The 13,603-nt window shown below is 44.3% G+C and overlaps 1 protein-coding gene across 1 annotated transcript in view; it reads right to left on the reverse strand.

The window, feature by feature from the left end:
- The window catches only part of LOC117476207 (protein NLRC3-like), a 35,533-nt gene extending 23,531 nt beyond the window's left edge, over positions 1-12,002 (reverse strand). The window contains exons 1-6 of the mRNA XM_034122582.1: positions 11,925-12,002; positions 8,849-9,665; positions 8,297-8,773; positions 7,906-8,242; positions 6,329-6,502; positions 1,718-1,888 (exon numbers count right to left, since the gene is read on the reverse strand). Coding sequence (XP_033978473.1) covers positions 1,718-1,888; positions 6,329-6,502; positions 7,906-8,242; positions 8,297-8,773; positions 8,849-9,665; positions 11,925-12,002 — 2,054 coding nt within the window. The remainder of the gene's footprint in view (positions 1-1,717; positions 1,889-6,328; positions 6,503-7,905; positions 8,243-8,296; positions 8,774-8,848; positions 9,666-11,924) is intronic.
- Between the last annotated feature and the right edge of the window lie 1,601 nt (positions 12,003-13,603).

The following is a 13,603-nucleotide window of genomic DNA, read 5'->3' on the forward strand; positions in this document are numbered from 1 at the left end:
AAGAGGTTTAGAAAGTGGAAACTCCAAACAGGTTAAAAACTGTGAGATACAGAAAGAGGAAAAGAGCTCTCATTAATATTAAAGACAACGTGCTGCTACTTCAGTTTAAAGTATTCAGTCAGTGTAAACATCATGTAGATCCAGGAACATGTTGGAAACAGAACAAACTGAAATGATTTCTTAGTGGTTGATAGTTTTAACAGGAATATAAAACAATTCTACTCTTGTATTCTCTTTATAATTTATATTATAAAAGCAGGATGGAGAATATAAAATGAATCTCAGGTGTTTAAAGGTTCAGAGTGAATTATGCAGTGTAGGGTTGTTCTTGTTATTTTAATGTAAAGATCATCAGTGCTCTGCCACAGTCAGTGAACTACACTTGTTATAGTTTGTTGTTGTTTAGTCTTTCTGAGGCTTGTACATGGTCACATGTTGTTGTTATTATGTACACATTAATGTAACATCCCTGCAGCAGAAACATCCTGACAGCTTAGTTTGTCTTAAAAAGAAAGATGTTTATAACATGAATGCAGTGCAGGGCTGAGGCTTTACAAGCATTCTCACTGAAGCAGACCAGGACACCAACAATATGAACAAAGGGCTGAGACTGTAGAGGGTTAAGATGCTCAGTGAGGATCAGAGTAATATCAGCCTGATGTCTGCAGCTCAGAGTCAACACAACTCTCACATATTCATCTCAGCACAGAAGTTAAAGATGGAGAACTGACCTGAGAGTCCTCAGTCTGCAGTCTGGACTCTCCAGAAGATCTCTCAGCAGCTTCACTCCTGAATCCTTCAGATCGTTGAGACTCAGGTCCAGAACTCTCAGATGGAGGTTGGACTTCAGAGCTGAGGCCAGAGCAGAACAGCTGATCTCTGACAAACTGCAGCCTCTCAGTCTGAATAAAGAAAACATGATGTAACTTTAGAAAACAATGTTCCTGTTTGAAATAACTCCAGGTTTAATAATCTGCTCAGAGCTGAAGAAGTTTAGAAAGTGGAAACTCCAAACAGGTTAAAAACTGTGAGATATAGAGAGAGGAAAAGAGCTCTCATTAATATTAAAGACAACGTGCTGCTACTTCAGTTTAAACTATTCAGTCAGTGTAAACATCATGTAGATCCAGGAACATGTTGGAAACAGAACAAACTGAAATGATTTCTTAGTGTTGATAGTTTTAACAGGAATATAAAACAATTCTACTCATGTATTCTCTTTATAATTTATATTATAAAAGCAGGATGGAGAATATAAAATGAATCTCAGGTGTTTTAAAGGTTCAGAGTGAATTATGCAGTGTAGGGTTTTTCTTGTTATTTTAATGTAAAGATCATCAGTGCTCTGCCACAGACAGTGAACTGCACTTGTTATAGTTTGTTGTTGTTTAGTCTTTCTGAAGCTATTACATGGTCACATGTTGTTGTTATTATGTACACATTAATGTAACATCCCTGCAGCAGAAACATCCTGACAGCTTAGTTTGTCTTAAAAAGAAAGATGTTTATAACATGAGTGCAGTGCAGGGCTGAGGCTTTACAAGCATTCTCACTGAAGCAGACCAGGACACCAACAATATGAACAAAGGGCTGAGACTGTAGAGGGTTAAGATGCTCAGTGAGGATCAGAGTAATATCAGCCTGATGTCTGCAGCTCAGAGTCAACACAACTCTCACATATTCATCTCAGCACAGAAGTTACAGATGGAGAACTGACCTGAGAGTCTCCAGTCTGCAGTCTGGACTCTCCAGAAGATCTCTCAGCAGCTTCACTCCTGAATCCTGCAGATCGTTGAGACTCAGGTCCAGCTCTCTCAGATGGATGTTGGACTTCAGAGCTGAGGCCAGAGCAGAACAGCTGATCTCTGACAAGCTGCAGAGCATCAGTCTGAATAAAGAAAACATGATGTAACTTTAGAAAACAATGTTCCTGTTTGAAATAACTCCAGGTTTAATAATCTGTTCAGAGCTGAAGAAGTTTAGAAAGTGGAAACTCCAAACAGGTTAAAAACTGTGAGATACAGAAAGAGGAAAAGAGCTCTCATTAATATTAAAGACAACGTGCTGCTACTTCAGTTTAAAGTATTCAGTCAGTGTAAACATCATGTAGATCCAGGAACATGTTGGAAACAGAACAAACTAAAATGATTTCTTAGTGGTTGATAGTTTTAACAGAAATATAAAACAATTCTACTCATGTATTTTCTTTATAATGTATTTTTAAAAGCAGGATGGAGAATATAAAATGTATCTCAGGTGTTTTAAAGGTTCAGAGTGAATTAAACAGTGTATGATTTTTCTTGTTATTTTAATTTAAAGATCAACATTGCTCTGCCACAGACAGTGAACTACACTTGTTATAGTTTGTTGTTGTTTAGCCTTTCTGAAACTATTACATGGTTACATGGTGTTATTATTATTTATACATTCATGTAACATCCCAGCAGCAGAAACATTTATTTTACATCATGGCGATCTGGAATGAAGAAACTGAAACTCAGTTGCCACGTAATTTGCTGCCACACTTCCTGCATGAGGTGGACAATAGCTTCTTCAAGTATTTAACGGACAGGACCTTGGAAAATGAAACCTCAACAGACAGTTCACTCATTTGTAACGATGTCATCATTTGCCTGTCAGTGTGATGATGTTGTATATTAATATCATCTTGGATTATAATTACTGATGCATGGAATGTGGTAGCAGCAGTACTTCAAGGTTGCCAGCCACAATGCTTAAATAGTTTACTTCTGCTTCAGAGATCTGAAGTTTGTATGTATCACGCAGTCTGTTCTTCTTCTCTCGGTGTATCACGCAGTCTGTCTTCCGGTTGCCTCTTTTGAATGACGAATACACACTACCGCCGCCTGCTGGTAAGGAGAGTTATTGCCACTCACGCATGCGCAGTGCGTACGTGCTACTTGGCCGTCGGCTGAAGTCTTTGCGGTGTGTTCCAGTGCGACTTTTTGGCCAAGACGCAGGAGACGTGAGGCGACACAACAGTCGGGTCTGTCGGGACGTGTTCTTTGGTGTCAGTTTGGTGTGTCAGGGCCTTTACACTTCTGCAGCTCCCTCCTCACCTGGTTGGTTGTGAGGTGTCGTCAGCGGGTGGGGGATAGGGGGGAAGAAGAAACAGGAGCTGGTGTGAGAGGTGTCTGTGAGCTCAGACCACTTCTTCACGGTGCGTGTGGGCACCGGCTGTCTGTAGACCAGAGGTTGATACACAGGCAGGAGGTGAACCAGGTTGTGATCAGATCTGCCCAGGGGAGGAAGGGCGGATGAGCTGTATGCATCCTTGGTATTGGCGTAGAGTAGGTCCAGTGGTTTATTGTCTCTGGTGGTGAAGGTAACATATTGTTTGAAAGTGGGCAGAGTTTTTGAGAGAGAGGCATGATTGAAGTCTCCAGAGATCAGGAGAAGAGCATTTGGGGGCTGTGTCTGCAGTCTGCTTAGTAGAGCTGATGACGTCACATGCCTCGTCAGCATCGGCAGAGGGGGGAAAACATGTGAGAGTTCTCGAGGTAAATAATGGGGCCTCATGCTAACGGCTAACAGCTCTACAGGTGCATCTCAATAAATTAGAATATCGTGGAAAAGTTCATTTATTTCATTAATTAAATTCAAAAAGTGAAACTCATATTATATGGATTCACTACACACAAAGTGAAATATTTCAAGGCTTTATTTGTTTTAATCTTGGTGATTACGGCTTACAGCTAATGAAAACCCCAAAATCAGTATCTCAGAAAATTTGAATATTGTGAAAAAGTTCAATATTGTAGACTCACGGTGTCACACTCTAATCAGCTAAGGTTTCCTGAGCCTTTAAATGGTCTCTCAATCTGGTTCAGTAGGCTTCACAATCATGGGGAAGACTGCTGACTTGAAAGTTGTCCAGAAGACAGTCATTGACACCCTCTACAAGGAGGGTAAGCCTCAAAAGGCCATTGCTAAAGAAGCTGGCTGTTCACAGAGTGCTGTATCCAAGCATATTCATAGAAAGTTGAGTGGAAGGAAAAAGTGTGGTAGGAAAAGGTGCACAAGCAACAGGGATAACCGCAGCCTTGAGAGGATTGTCAGCAAAGGCCATTCAAAAATGTGGGGGAGCTTCACAAGGAGTGGACTGAGGCTGGAGTCAGTGCATCAAGAGCCGCCACGCACAGACGTATCCAGGACGTGGGCTACAACTGAGCCTTCCTCGTGTCAAGCAGCTCCTGAACCTAAGGAGAAAAAGAGATGGTCTATTGCTCAGTGGTCCACAGTCCTCTTTTCAGATGAAAGTACATTTTGCATTTCATTTGGAAATCAAGGTCCCAGAGTCTGGAGGAAGAGTGGAGAGGCACACAATCCAAGTTGCTTGAAGTCCAGTGTGAAGTTTCCACAGTCAGTGAAGATTTGGGGAGCCATGTCATCTGCTGCTGTTGGTCCTCTGTGTTTTCTCAAGTCCAAAGTCAACGCAGCCGTCTACCAGGACATTTCAGAGCACTTCATGCTTCCTTCTTCTGACGAGCTTTATGGAGATGCTGATTTCACTTTCCAGCAGGACTTGGCACCTGCACACACGACCTGGTTTAGTGACCATGGAATTACTGCGCTTGATTGGCCAGCAAACTGACCTGACCTGAACCCTATAGAGAATCTATGGGGTATTGTCAAGAGGAAGATGAGAGACACGAGAGCCAACAATGCAGACGAGCTGAAGGCCGCTATCAAAGCACCCTGGGCTTCCATCACACCTCAGCAGAGCCACAGGCTGATCGCCTCCATGCCACGCCGCATTGATGCAGTAATGCATGCAAAAGGAGGCCCAACCAAGTACTGAGTGCATACACATGAACATACTTTTCAGAATAGTGATGTGCCCTGGATCCATCTATCGTTCACAAACACAGCCAGCCCCCCTCCTTTCCTCTTACCGCTCTCTCTCGTCCTGTCCGCCTGCAGCAGATGAAAACCATCCAGTGTAGCATTAGTGTCCGGGGTTAGCTCCGTTAGCCACGTCTCTGTAAACACCAGGATACTACTCTCCGATACTCCCTCTGATGTCGGGTCAGCGCCACATCTTGTTAGGGAGAGATCTTACATTCCCCATGATGATGGATGTAAGGACAGGTCTATATCGTCTCCTCCTGGCTCGCAGCTTTGCCCCGGCACGGCGTCCCCGTCTCCTTCTCCTCAGCTCGCGGGGAACAACGGGTCTATCGCCGGTTAGCATTGCCATGCTACGGAAGGCTAACCCCTAGTTTCCACCGGGTCCGTCTGCGTCGCGTTACGGCTGCGCCGCGGTTTTGGTCCGACCTCCTCTAGCGTCATAACCCACCGGGCGCGTTTCAGAAGCGGAGCGTCGTGCATGCAGGCTCGCACTTTTGTTATTGATTTGGGCGTCCTGGACATTTGTACTTCTACAAGCAAGTAAGTAGGCTACGTAGTTAAATGGTTCATTTTTGTGTCTGTTTAAATTGTGTTTATTGTTGTTATTTCCTATTTTGTTGTGTTGTAGACTACAGACACAGTTAATAATAATTGTAATAGTCCAGTTATAAACGACATGAATCAAAGATGTGTTGCTGTATTTTAGTGATAAACAAATGCATTCATCATCATAATTATTCTATATATATAATTTACAGTGCCTGTAAACCGGAGGAGAACGCTGACATTTATTCTCCTACATTACCTTACGGCTGCGTCATGTCAAAAATAGGATTCATCCTAATTTTAGAGGAGCCCTGCGCCGAGACGCTTCTGGGACGCTTCTGAGCCGTAACGCACCGCGTGTGGTGGAATAGCACCCATTGACTAGAGTGGCCGCGATCTTTGCGAACGCCGCGGCGCAGCCGTAACACGGCACAGCCGTAACACGGCACAGCCGTAACGCGGCCGTAACGCGGCACAGCCGTAACGCGGCCGTAACGCGGCACAGCCGTAACGCGGCCGTAACGCGGCACAGCCGTAACGCGGCACAGCCGTAACGCGGCACAGCCGTAACGCGGCCGTAACGCGGCCGTAACGCGGCCGTAACGCGACGCAGACGGACCCGGTGGAAATTAGGGGTAACCCCTAGATTCCACCGGGTCCTTCATCTCCCTCACAGCTCATCAGTACTGACAGCATCTCCACTGACTCATGGAGCACAGAGTGAGTCTGTGGAAGCTCAAACACTCTCCCTCACACATTCACCTTCTCTGATCTTTGTTATTCTTAAAGTTTGGATTCCATTTCCATTTGGAAATACAGAAAAAAAATAAAACCATTAAAATGTCTTCAGGCAAATTCTGAAAATGATAAATACAAACAGATCTATATGAACTGCAGTCAGTGAACTGACCTGAGAGCCTCCAGTCTGCAGTTTGGACTCTTTAGTCCAGAACTCAGCAGCTCCACATGTGAATCCTGCAGCTTGTTCTGACTCAGGTCCAGATCTCTCAGATGGGAGGGCTCAGACTTCAGAGCTGAGGCTACGACTTCACAATGAGTCTCTGAGAGTCCACAGTTAGAAAGTCTATAATAACACATATATTACAACACGTGTTAGTATAAAAACAGAGGAAACATTTAATTAACTTACTGAATTTGATGGAACAACTTTTGACACATCACGTCAATTTAATTTAATAACAGAGTTTTATATATTTATTGTCAGCCTGTCAGACATTATTTTAAACTCTTAAAGGAGAGGTGTCATGCTTTTCCGGTTATTACCCGTCCCCTTGTGTGTTATGAAGGTTTTTATGCATGCAAACGGTGTGCAAAGTCAAAACCCTCAAAGTACACCCTATAGCGAGTAAAACTCTAACACAGAAAATACCTCCCCAAAACGCCTCGTTGGAGATACGTCATTGTCCATTTGATTCTTCCGGGTACGGCATGATGTCAACCCGTACCCGGAACGAAATGGACCAATCCGTGGAGCCATTACGTTACGTCCGCGGAGCCGTTACGTTAAGCCCCCGCTGATTGGTCCAAATTGACCAATCCACGGACTTCCTCACACACACATCTGTGTGCAGGGAGCAGGCAGCTCAGCTGATTTCTCCTCCCTGGCTGCAGGCTGATAACAGACAGTTGGGATCGCGGCGAAATTCTCTCTGCAGACCCATTCTCTCTGCAGACCCATTCTCTCTGCAGACCCATTCTCTCTGCAGACCCATTCTCTCTGCAGACCCATTCTCACAGTGTTTATCAACCTTTTTCTTACTCAATATCAAGCCACACTTATTGTTTTTACTTCGGCTGTGAGTTTGTTTGTGCTCAGGATGAGTTTGGCTGTGTTTCGCTATGTATCCTAAACAAGGAAACAACACCTCCACGGAGCTCAGCGCGATTCACAACGTCCCGACCAATCAGAGCACACTGTGCTCACAGGGAGGGTGGGGGCTGGAGCTTTTGGAGCTACAACGAGCCGTTAAAGGCAGAGAGTGAAATTCAGTGAATACGTAGTTTACAGAGATGCTGTATGAGAAACCAATGTGAGTTTGGAAAAATGCACAATATAAATCTATTCTAGTAGACCTCAACAATGGAATTATGATCAGTGGAAATGGCCATGACACCTCTCCTTTAAGCATTGTGGTAAAAACAGATCTGATTTAATGTTGAAGAAACTGCAATGATATATTAATAACTTAATTCACTGATAACTGTAAATACTGCTGTATGGTGTGATCACATGCTGCTCTGAGAAAAAAGTCCTTCATTTGTTTGACATGTCGCCTCCATCACTCAAAAGGAATATGAAGAGGAGAACACTTTAAAATGCCACATTATTATAAATAAATAGAATAATTAGGATAATTTAATTTCGCTCTCAAAGTATTTAAAACATCAAACATTTTAAAGTGTTTATTTGAATAATGAAACTTCTGATCCAAATTAGCTTATAAAGTTAATAACATTTGGACTTACTTGGCCTTCCTGCAGTTCCTCACAGCTGGAATCAGTCTCCGTTGTCCCTCATCTGATGTTTTGTACTTCCTCAGGTCCAACTCATCCAGAACCTCCTCTGACATCTGCAGCATGTAGGCCAGAGCAGAGCAGTGGATCTCAGAGAGTTTCTCTGATCTGTTCTCTGACTTCAGGAACTCTGTGATCTCCTGATGTACTGAGTGGTCCTTCATCTCTGTCAGACAGTGGAAGATGTTGATGCTCCTCTCAGGAGAGATTTTATCACTGCTCATCTTCTTCAGGTTGCTGATGGCTCTCTGGAGGATTTCTGGACGGTTGTCTGTGCGACCCAGCAGGCCTCTGAAGAGTCTCTGGATGAATGTTGGACTGTTGTCTGTGCGACCCAGCAGGCCTCCTAAGAGACTCTGGTTGGACTCCAGAGAGAGGCCGTGGAGAAAGCGTACAAACAGGTCCAGGTGGCCATTTTCACTGCTGAGGGATTTCTCCATGGCTCCCTTTAGGAAGACATCCAGGGATGGGTAATCCTGATCTCTGTTATACCTGTTGCTATAGTCTCCCTGCAGGAAGTCCTTCAGTACCTCTGTGTCTCTGTTGGTGTAACAGTGGAACATGTAGACTGCAGCCAGAAACTCCTGAATGCTCAGATGAACAAAGCAGTAGACTGTTTTCTGGAAGATCACACTCTCTCTTTTGAAGATTTCTGTACAAACTCCTGAGTGCACCAAGGCCTCGGTGACATCAAGGCCACAGCGCTGCAGGTCTTCTTGGTAGAACATGATGTCTCCTTTCTCCAGATGTTCAAACGCCAGCCTCCCCAGCTTCAGAAGAACCTCCCTGTCAGCCTCCGTCAGCTGCTGTGGACTCGTCTTCTTCTTCTTCTTCTTCTTCTTCTTCTTCTTCTTCTTCTTCTTCGTCAGCTGCTGTGAACTCATCTCATGTCCCTCTTCATACTTCTGCTTCTTCCTCTTGGTCTGGACCAGCAGGAAGTGTGAGTACATGTCAGTGAGGGTCTGGGGCAGCTCTCCTCTCTGGTCTGTAGTCAACATGTGGTCCAGAACTGCAGCAGTGATCCAGCAGAAGACTGGGATCAGACACATGATGTGGAGGCTCCTGGAGCTCTTGATGTGAGAGATGATTCTGCTGGACAGGTCTTCATCACTCGATCTCTTCCTGAAGTACTCCTCCTTCTGGGCGTCAGTGAAGCCTCGTACTTCTGTTACCCTGTCCACACACTCAGGAGGGATCTGAGTGGCCGCTGCAGGTCTGGAAGTTATCCAGACGAGAGCCGAGGGAAGCAGCTTCCCCCTGATGAGGTTTGTCAGCAGCACGTTGACTGAGGACTGCTGTGAGACATCAGACACAACCTCATTGTTTCTGAAGTCCAGAGAAAGTCTGCTTTCATCCAGGCCGTCAAAGATGAGCAGCACTTTACAGACAGCCAGCTGCTCTGCTGTGACCTTCTGTAAGGTTGGATGGAAAACATGGAGCAGCCTGAGAAGACTGTACTGCTCACCTTTGATCAGGTTCAGCTCCCTGAAGGAGAGCGGGATCACCAGACTGACATCTTGGTTTTCCAAACCCTCGGCCCAGTCCAGAGTGAACTTCTGCACTGAGAAGGTTTTTCCAACTCCAGCGACTCCGTTGGTCAGGACCACTCTGATGAGAGTCTGTTGGTCAGGTAAGGCTTTAAAGATGTCCTGGCACTTGATTGGAGTGTCATGGAGGGTCTCTTTCTTGGAAGCTGTCTCCAGCTGCCTCACCTCATGTTGGGTATTAACCTCTTCACTCAGGCCTTGTGTGATGTAGAGCTCAGTGAAGATGCTGTTGAGGAGGGTTTCACTTTCATCAGTTCCTTCAGTCACACGTTCACATCCTTCAGTCACACGTTCACATCTCCTCCTCAGACTGAGCCTATGTTCATCTAAAACGTTCTGCAGACCACTATCTGCTGGAAGAGAAGGAAACATGAGAGAATCAGGAAAATTATTTTGAGAATCTGATGATGAAAATAAAATAAAAAAACAGTCAGGGTTTTAAATGTCATGATTTTTATAAAACACTTTTATGTCTATACTTTACAACACTAAAAAAAATGTTATATAAGTGCTGGGCTGATGTAGTAATGTCTGAGTAAGACAGAAAGCATTCTTTAGGGAAACACTGCTGTCCCACGTGAAATATTTGTGTACACACTTTTAAATCAAAGCCTTGAAAAAGAGATCAGATTATACAGTGTTTCTGTGGAAGAGTAGACACCCAGCGCCCAGGTCAAGATGCTGATAGGAATGAGCCGGTGAAGATGGCTGCATTGTCTTTTGGCTCCTCTCCAACTTTGCCTTTTTCTCGTATTTTTTCAGTGTTTATTTACTTTTTGCCGTGTGCTTTTAACCAGAGGCCTGTACTACGAAGCCGGTTCAACATAACCTGAATATGTTTGAGTTAGCCGGTTGGCCTAATCCAAAACATACGTCGGTCCTCCGACGCTGGTTATCAAGTGGATCGCTCAAGCCAGCCGTGTCCTATCTAGTTAGGTGCGCGTTCACATGAAAGGGGTGGTATCTGGAGCATTCGACCAATCACAAACATGGACAAGCGTACTGACAGCGCAGCGTCATACTTCCTGAATGAAAAGTGAACTTTAATATTAGTCAAATATGAAGAAGTTAAACTTTAAACATCCATGACTTAAACACTTTATCCAGGATAAAAGCCACATAGCTGCACCTGCAAGGTGAATACAGCTGGTAAAAGAAAAAGTGTTTGAATGCGTACATTAACAGGTTTATGATATCACTGCCCCGTCTAAGACACGATCTGACTTTAATTACATTTGACTGGAGTGTTTCGTCAACTTAATGTGTTGCTTAAAATAATACTTCTGCATACAGTATGTGACACTGTGAGTGTTGCACGGCCAGATACGGCTCAAGAAGCTGACTCAAATAAGGAAATATATGATACATTATGATGTGATATGATATGAATGATAATGGGACACATCGACGTCTGCACTCACCGTGCCGCGGACTGTACGTAATGTTACTCTGATCCGGTTACTTATGTTGTGGCAGATATTTAAGTAAGCTTTCTTAACGCTAATGTTATAATAGTCAGATTGCTCTGAAGATGGGAGGGGATATTCTATTAATTTTCACGTTCACACAGTCAGTTGATTTTTGCCGGCCGTCTTTCCTGCAACGGCAGTTTTTCTGTATTTCCTCTATCCTGTAATATGACTTGATCGCTTTAAACTCTGCACACTGAGCTCTGATTGGTCAGCAGGCGGTGCTTTCACTGAGTTGATCTCTTAGCCTGCAACCTAACCTGCTCCGGAGCAGGTTAGCCGCTCAGCATAAGTTACCATGGAGATCTAGCCCGCTAAAAAGAGAACCAGCGTTGTAGGACCGGAAACCCTGAGTTTTCCCTGAAGTTAGCTCGCTAAGCGAAAATCCTGCTTCGTAGTACAGGCCTCTGGACCGCAACATGTGAGCCGACCGCACCAACTCTGCTATACACAGGGTTGGGAGGGTTACTTTGTAAATGTAATTAGTTCCTGAATACTGAATACATGGCTCTGAAAGTAATCCGAATCCGAATACAGTTACGTGTCTTAAAAAAGTATTCAGATTACTTTTAGAATACTTTCTTTTCCCATAACAGATGGGTATGTGTTGGTGTACAGGAGACACTTATGTTACTGTTTTAATGGCTTATCAAGAGCACAACTCAAACACAACATCTTGGTGTCATTCTGGACAGCTCCCTCTCATTTGCACCCCACATAAAAAACATCACCCGGACTGCATTCTTCTTCAGACTCCTGTCTCAGCACTGAAGTCCTGGTTCATGCATTCCTCACATCCCGTATTGACTATTGTAATACCATGCTCTCAGGCCTTCTCATCAAACTCCTCAATAAACTTCAAATCATTCAGAACTCTGCTGCCCGGATCATCACCCGCACCAAATCCTGACCACATCACCCCCATCCTCTGACCACATCACCTCCATCCTCTGACCTCATCACCCCCATCCTCTGACCTCATCACCCCATCCTCTGACCTCATCACCCCATCCTCTGACCTCATCACCTCCATCCATCCTCTGACCACATCACCCCCATCCTCTGACCACACCCCCTCTCTCTCTCCTCTCCTCTCTCTCTCACCTGGCCCCAACCTATCTGGCTGACCTCCTACACCCCCTCTCTCTCTCCTCTCTCTCTCTCCTTTCTCTCCTCTCTCCTGACCCCCACCTATCTGGCTGACCTTTCTCTCTCCTCTCTCCTCTCTCCTCTCTCTCCTCTCTCCTGACCCCACCTATCTGGCTGACCTCCTACACCCCCTCTCGCTCCCTCCGCTCCTCCTCTGCTGGCCTGCTAACTGTCCCCCCCCCCACGGCTATAGTCACGATGGGGGCTCTGGCTTTTAGCTGCTCCCAAACTATGGAACTCTCTCCCCCTTCACATCCGACAGTCTGACACAATCACCAAATTCACCTCCCTCCTCTCTCCCCACCTGTTCAGATCAGCCTACTCACTGTAGTGCTACATGTCTCCTGTTTCCCAACATGTTCCCTGTTACAGTCCTTTTGTACTGTCTTAAACCTTTCCTTCGAATATTTTATGAATTGTAAGGTGTCCTTGGGTGCTGTGAAAGGCGCCTCTAAATAGAGTGAATTATTATTATTATTATTAATTATTATTATTATTATTATTAATTATTATTATTATTATTAATCTGAAACGATGTAATAACTTTTTTAACTTTTTCCAGTCACTTGCCCGATGCATTCAGCAGCAGACCATTCACTTTGATTTGAACGCGTTATGAAATGTCATCATTTCAACAATAAAGAAATGCTACATAAACGTTATCTTGCACATTCTATCGAACCATCGCCGTTTCTAACTTTCAATATATTTTAAAAGAGATCTCTCGCTCATCTGCGTGCGGGGGCGGGGCCTCACAGACACGCTGCATCTCTCTCTCTCTCTCTCTCTCTCTCTGCAGCGCCGTGCACACTGTTCTGCCGGTAATGAATTACATTTTGTGAGGAAACCTTTCCACCAATAATTCCAAGAAGTATTCCAAAATGTATTCACTTCAGGTTTACGAAAGTAACTGTAATCAGATTAGTCGTTTTTCAAATGTAACACGAGCTGAATACAGTTACTTGATTTTTGTATTCTGATTACGTAACGCCATTACATGTATTCCGTTACAACCCTGGCTATACAATATAGCAGAGAGGAACTTCTACAGATCAGAAACTTTGTGGACAACAGCCCACCGTCAGACAATGGATATTCGCCATGGCTACCTGTTACTGTCCTACCTGAGAGACGCAGGAGGACGACAAAGCGGGGATCCCGGGTCGGGCTGCTAGTCAGACTGAGGACTTTGAAATAACAATGTATGTGAAGATGGGTACTCTAATGTATCTTATATGGGAAACATGGTCTCTATGGTTTGGAGGACAATGTTTCCAGGAGGGGTATAATGGGTTTATTGTTACATTTAGTAAGTGAATTTTAAAATGTACTTGATACCATTTTGCTTCCATCCCAGGTGAAATCTTTCATTATTTCTTCTGTGACACATTGGTTTCAGATGTCTTTTAATTCTTGTCACGTGAATCTTTTAATCCTCACATGATCCAGAGGGCAAATGAAACAACTTTTTGCCTAAACAACTTT

This window comes from Trematomus bernacchii, unplaced genomic scaffold (assembly GCF_902827165.1).
Source record: "Trematomus bernacchii unplaced genomic scaffold, fTreBer1.1, whole genome shotgun sequence".
NCBI lineage: Eukaryota > Metazoa > Chordata > Actinopteri > Perciformes > Nototheniidae > Trematomus > Trematomus bernacchii.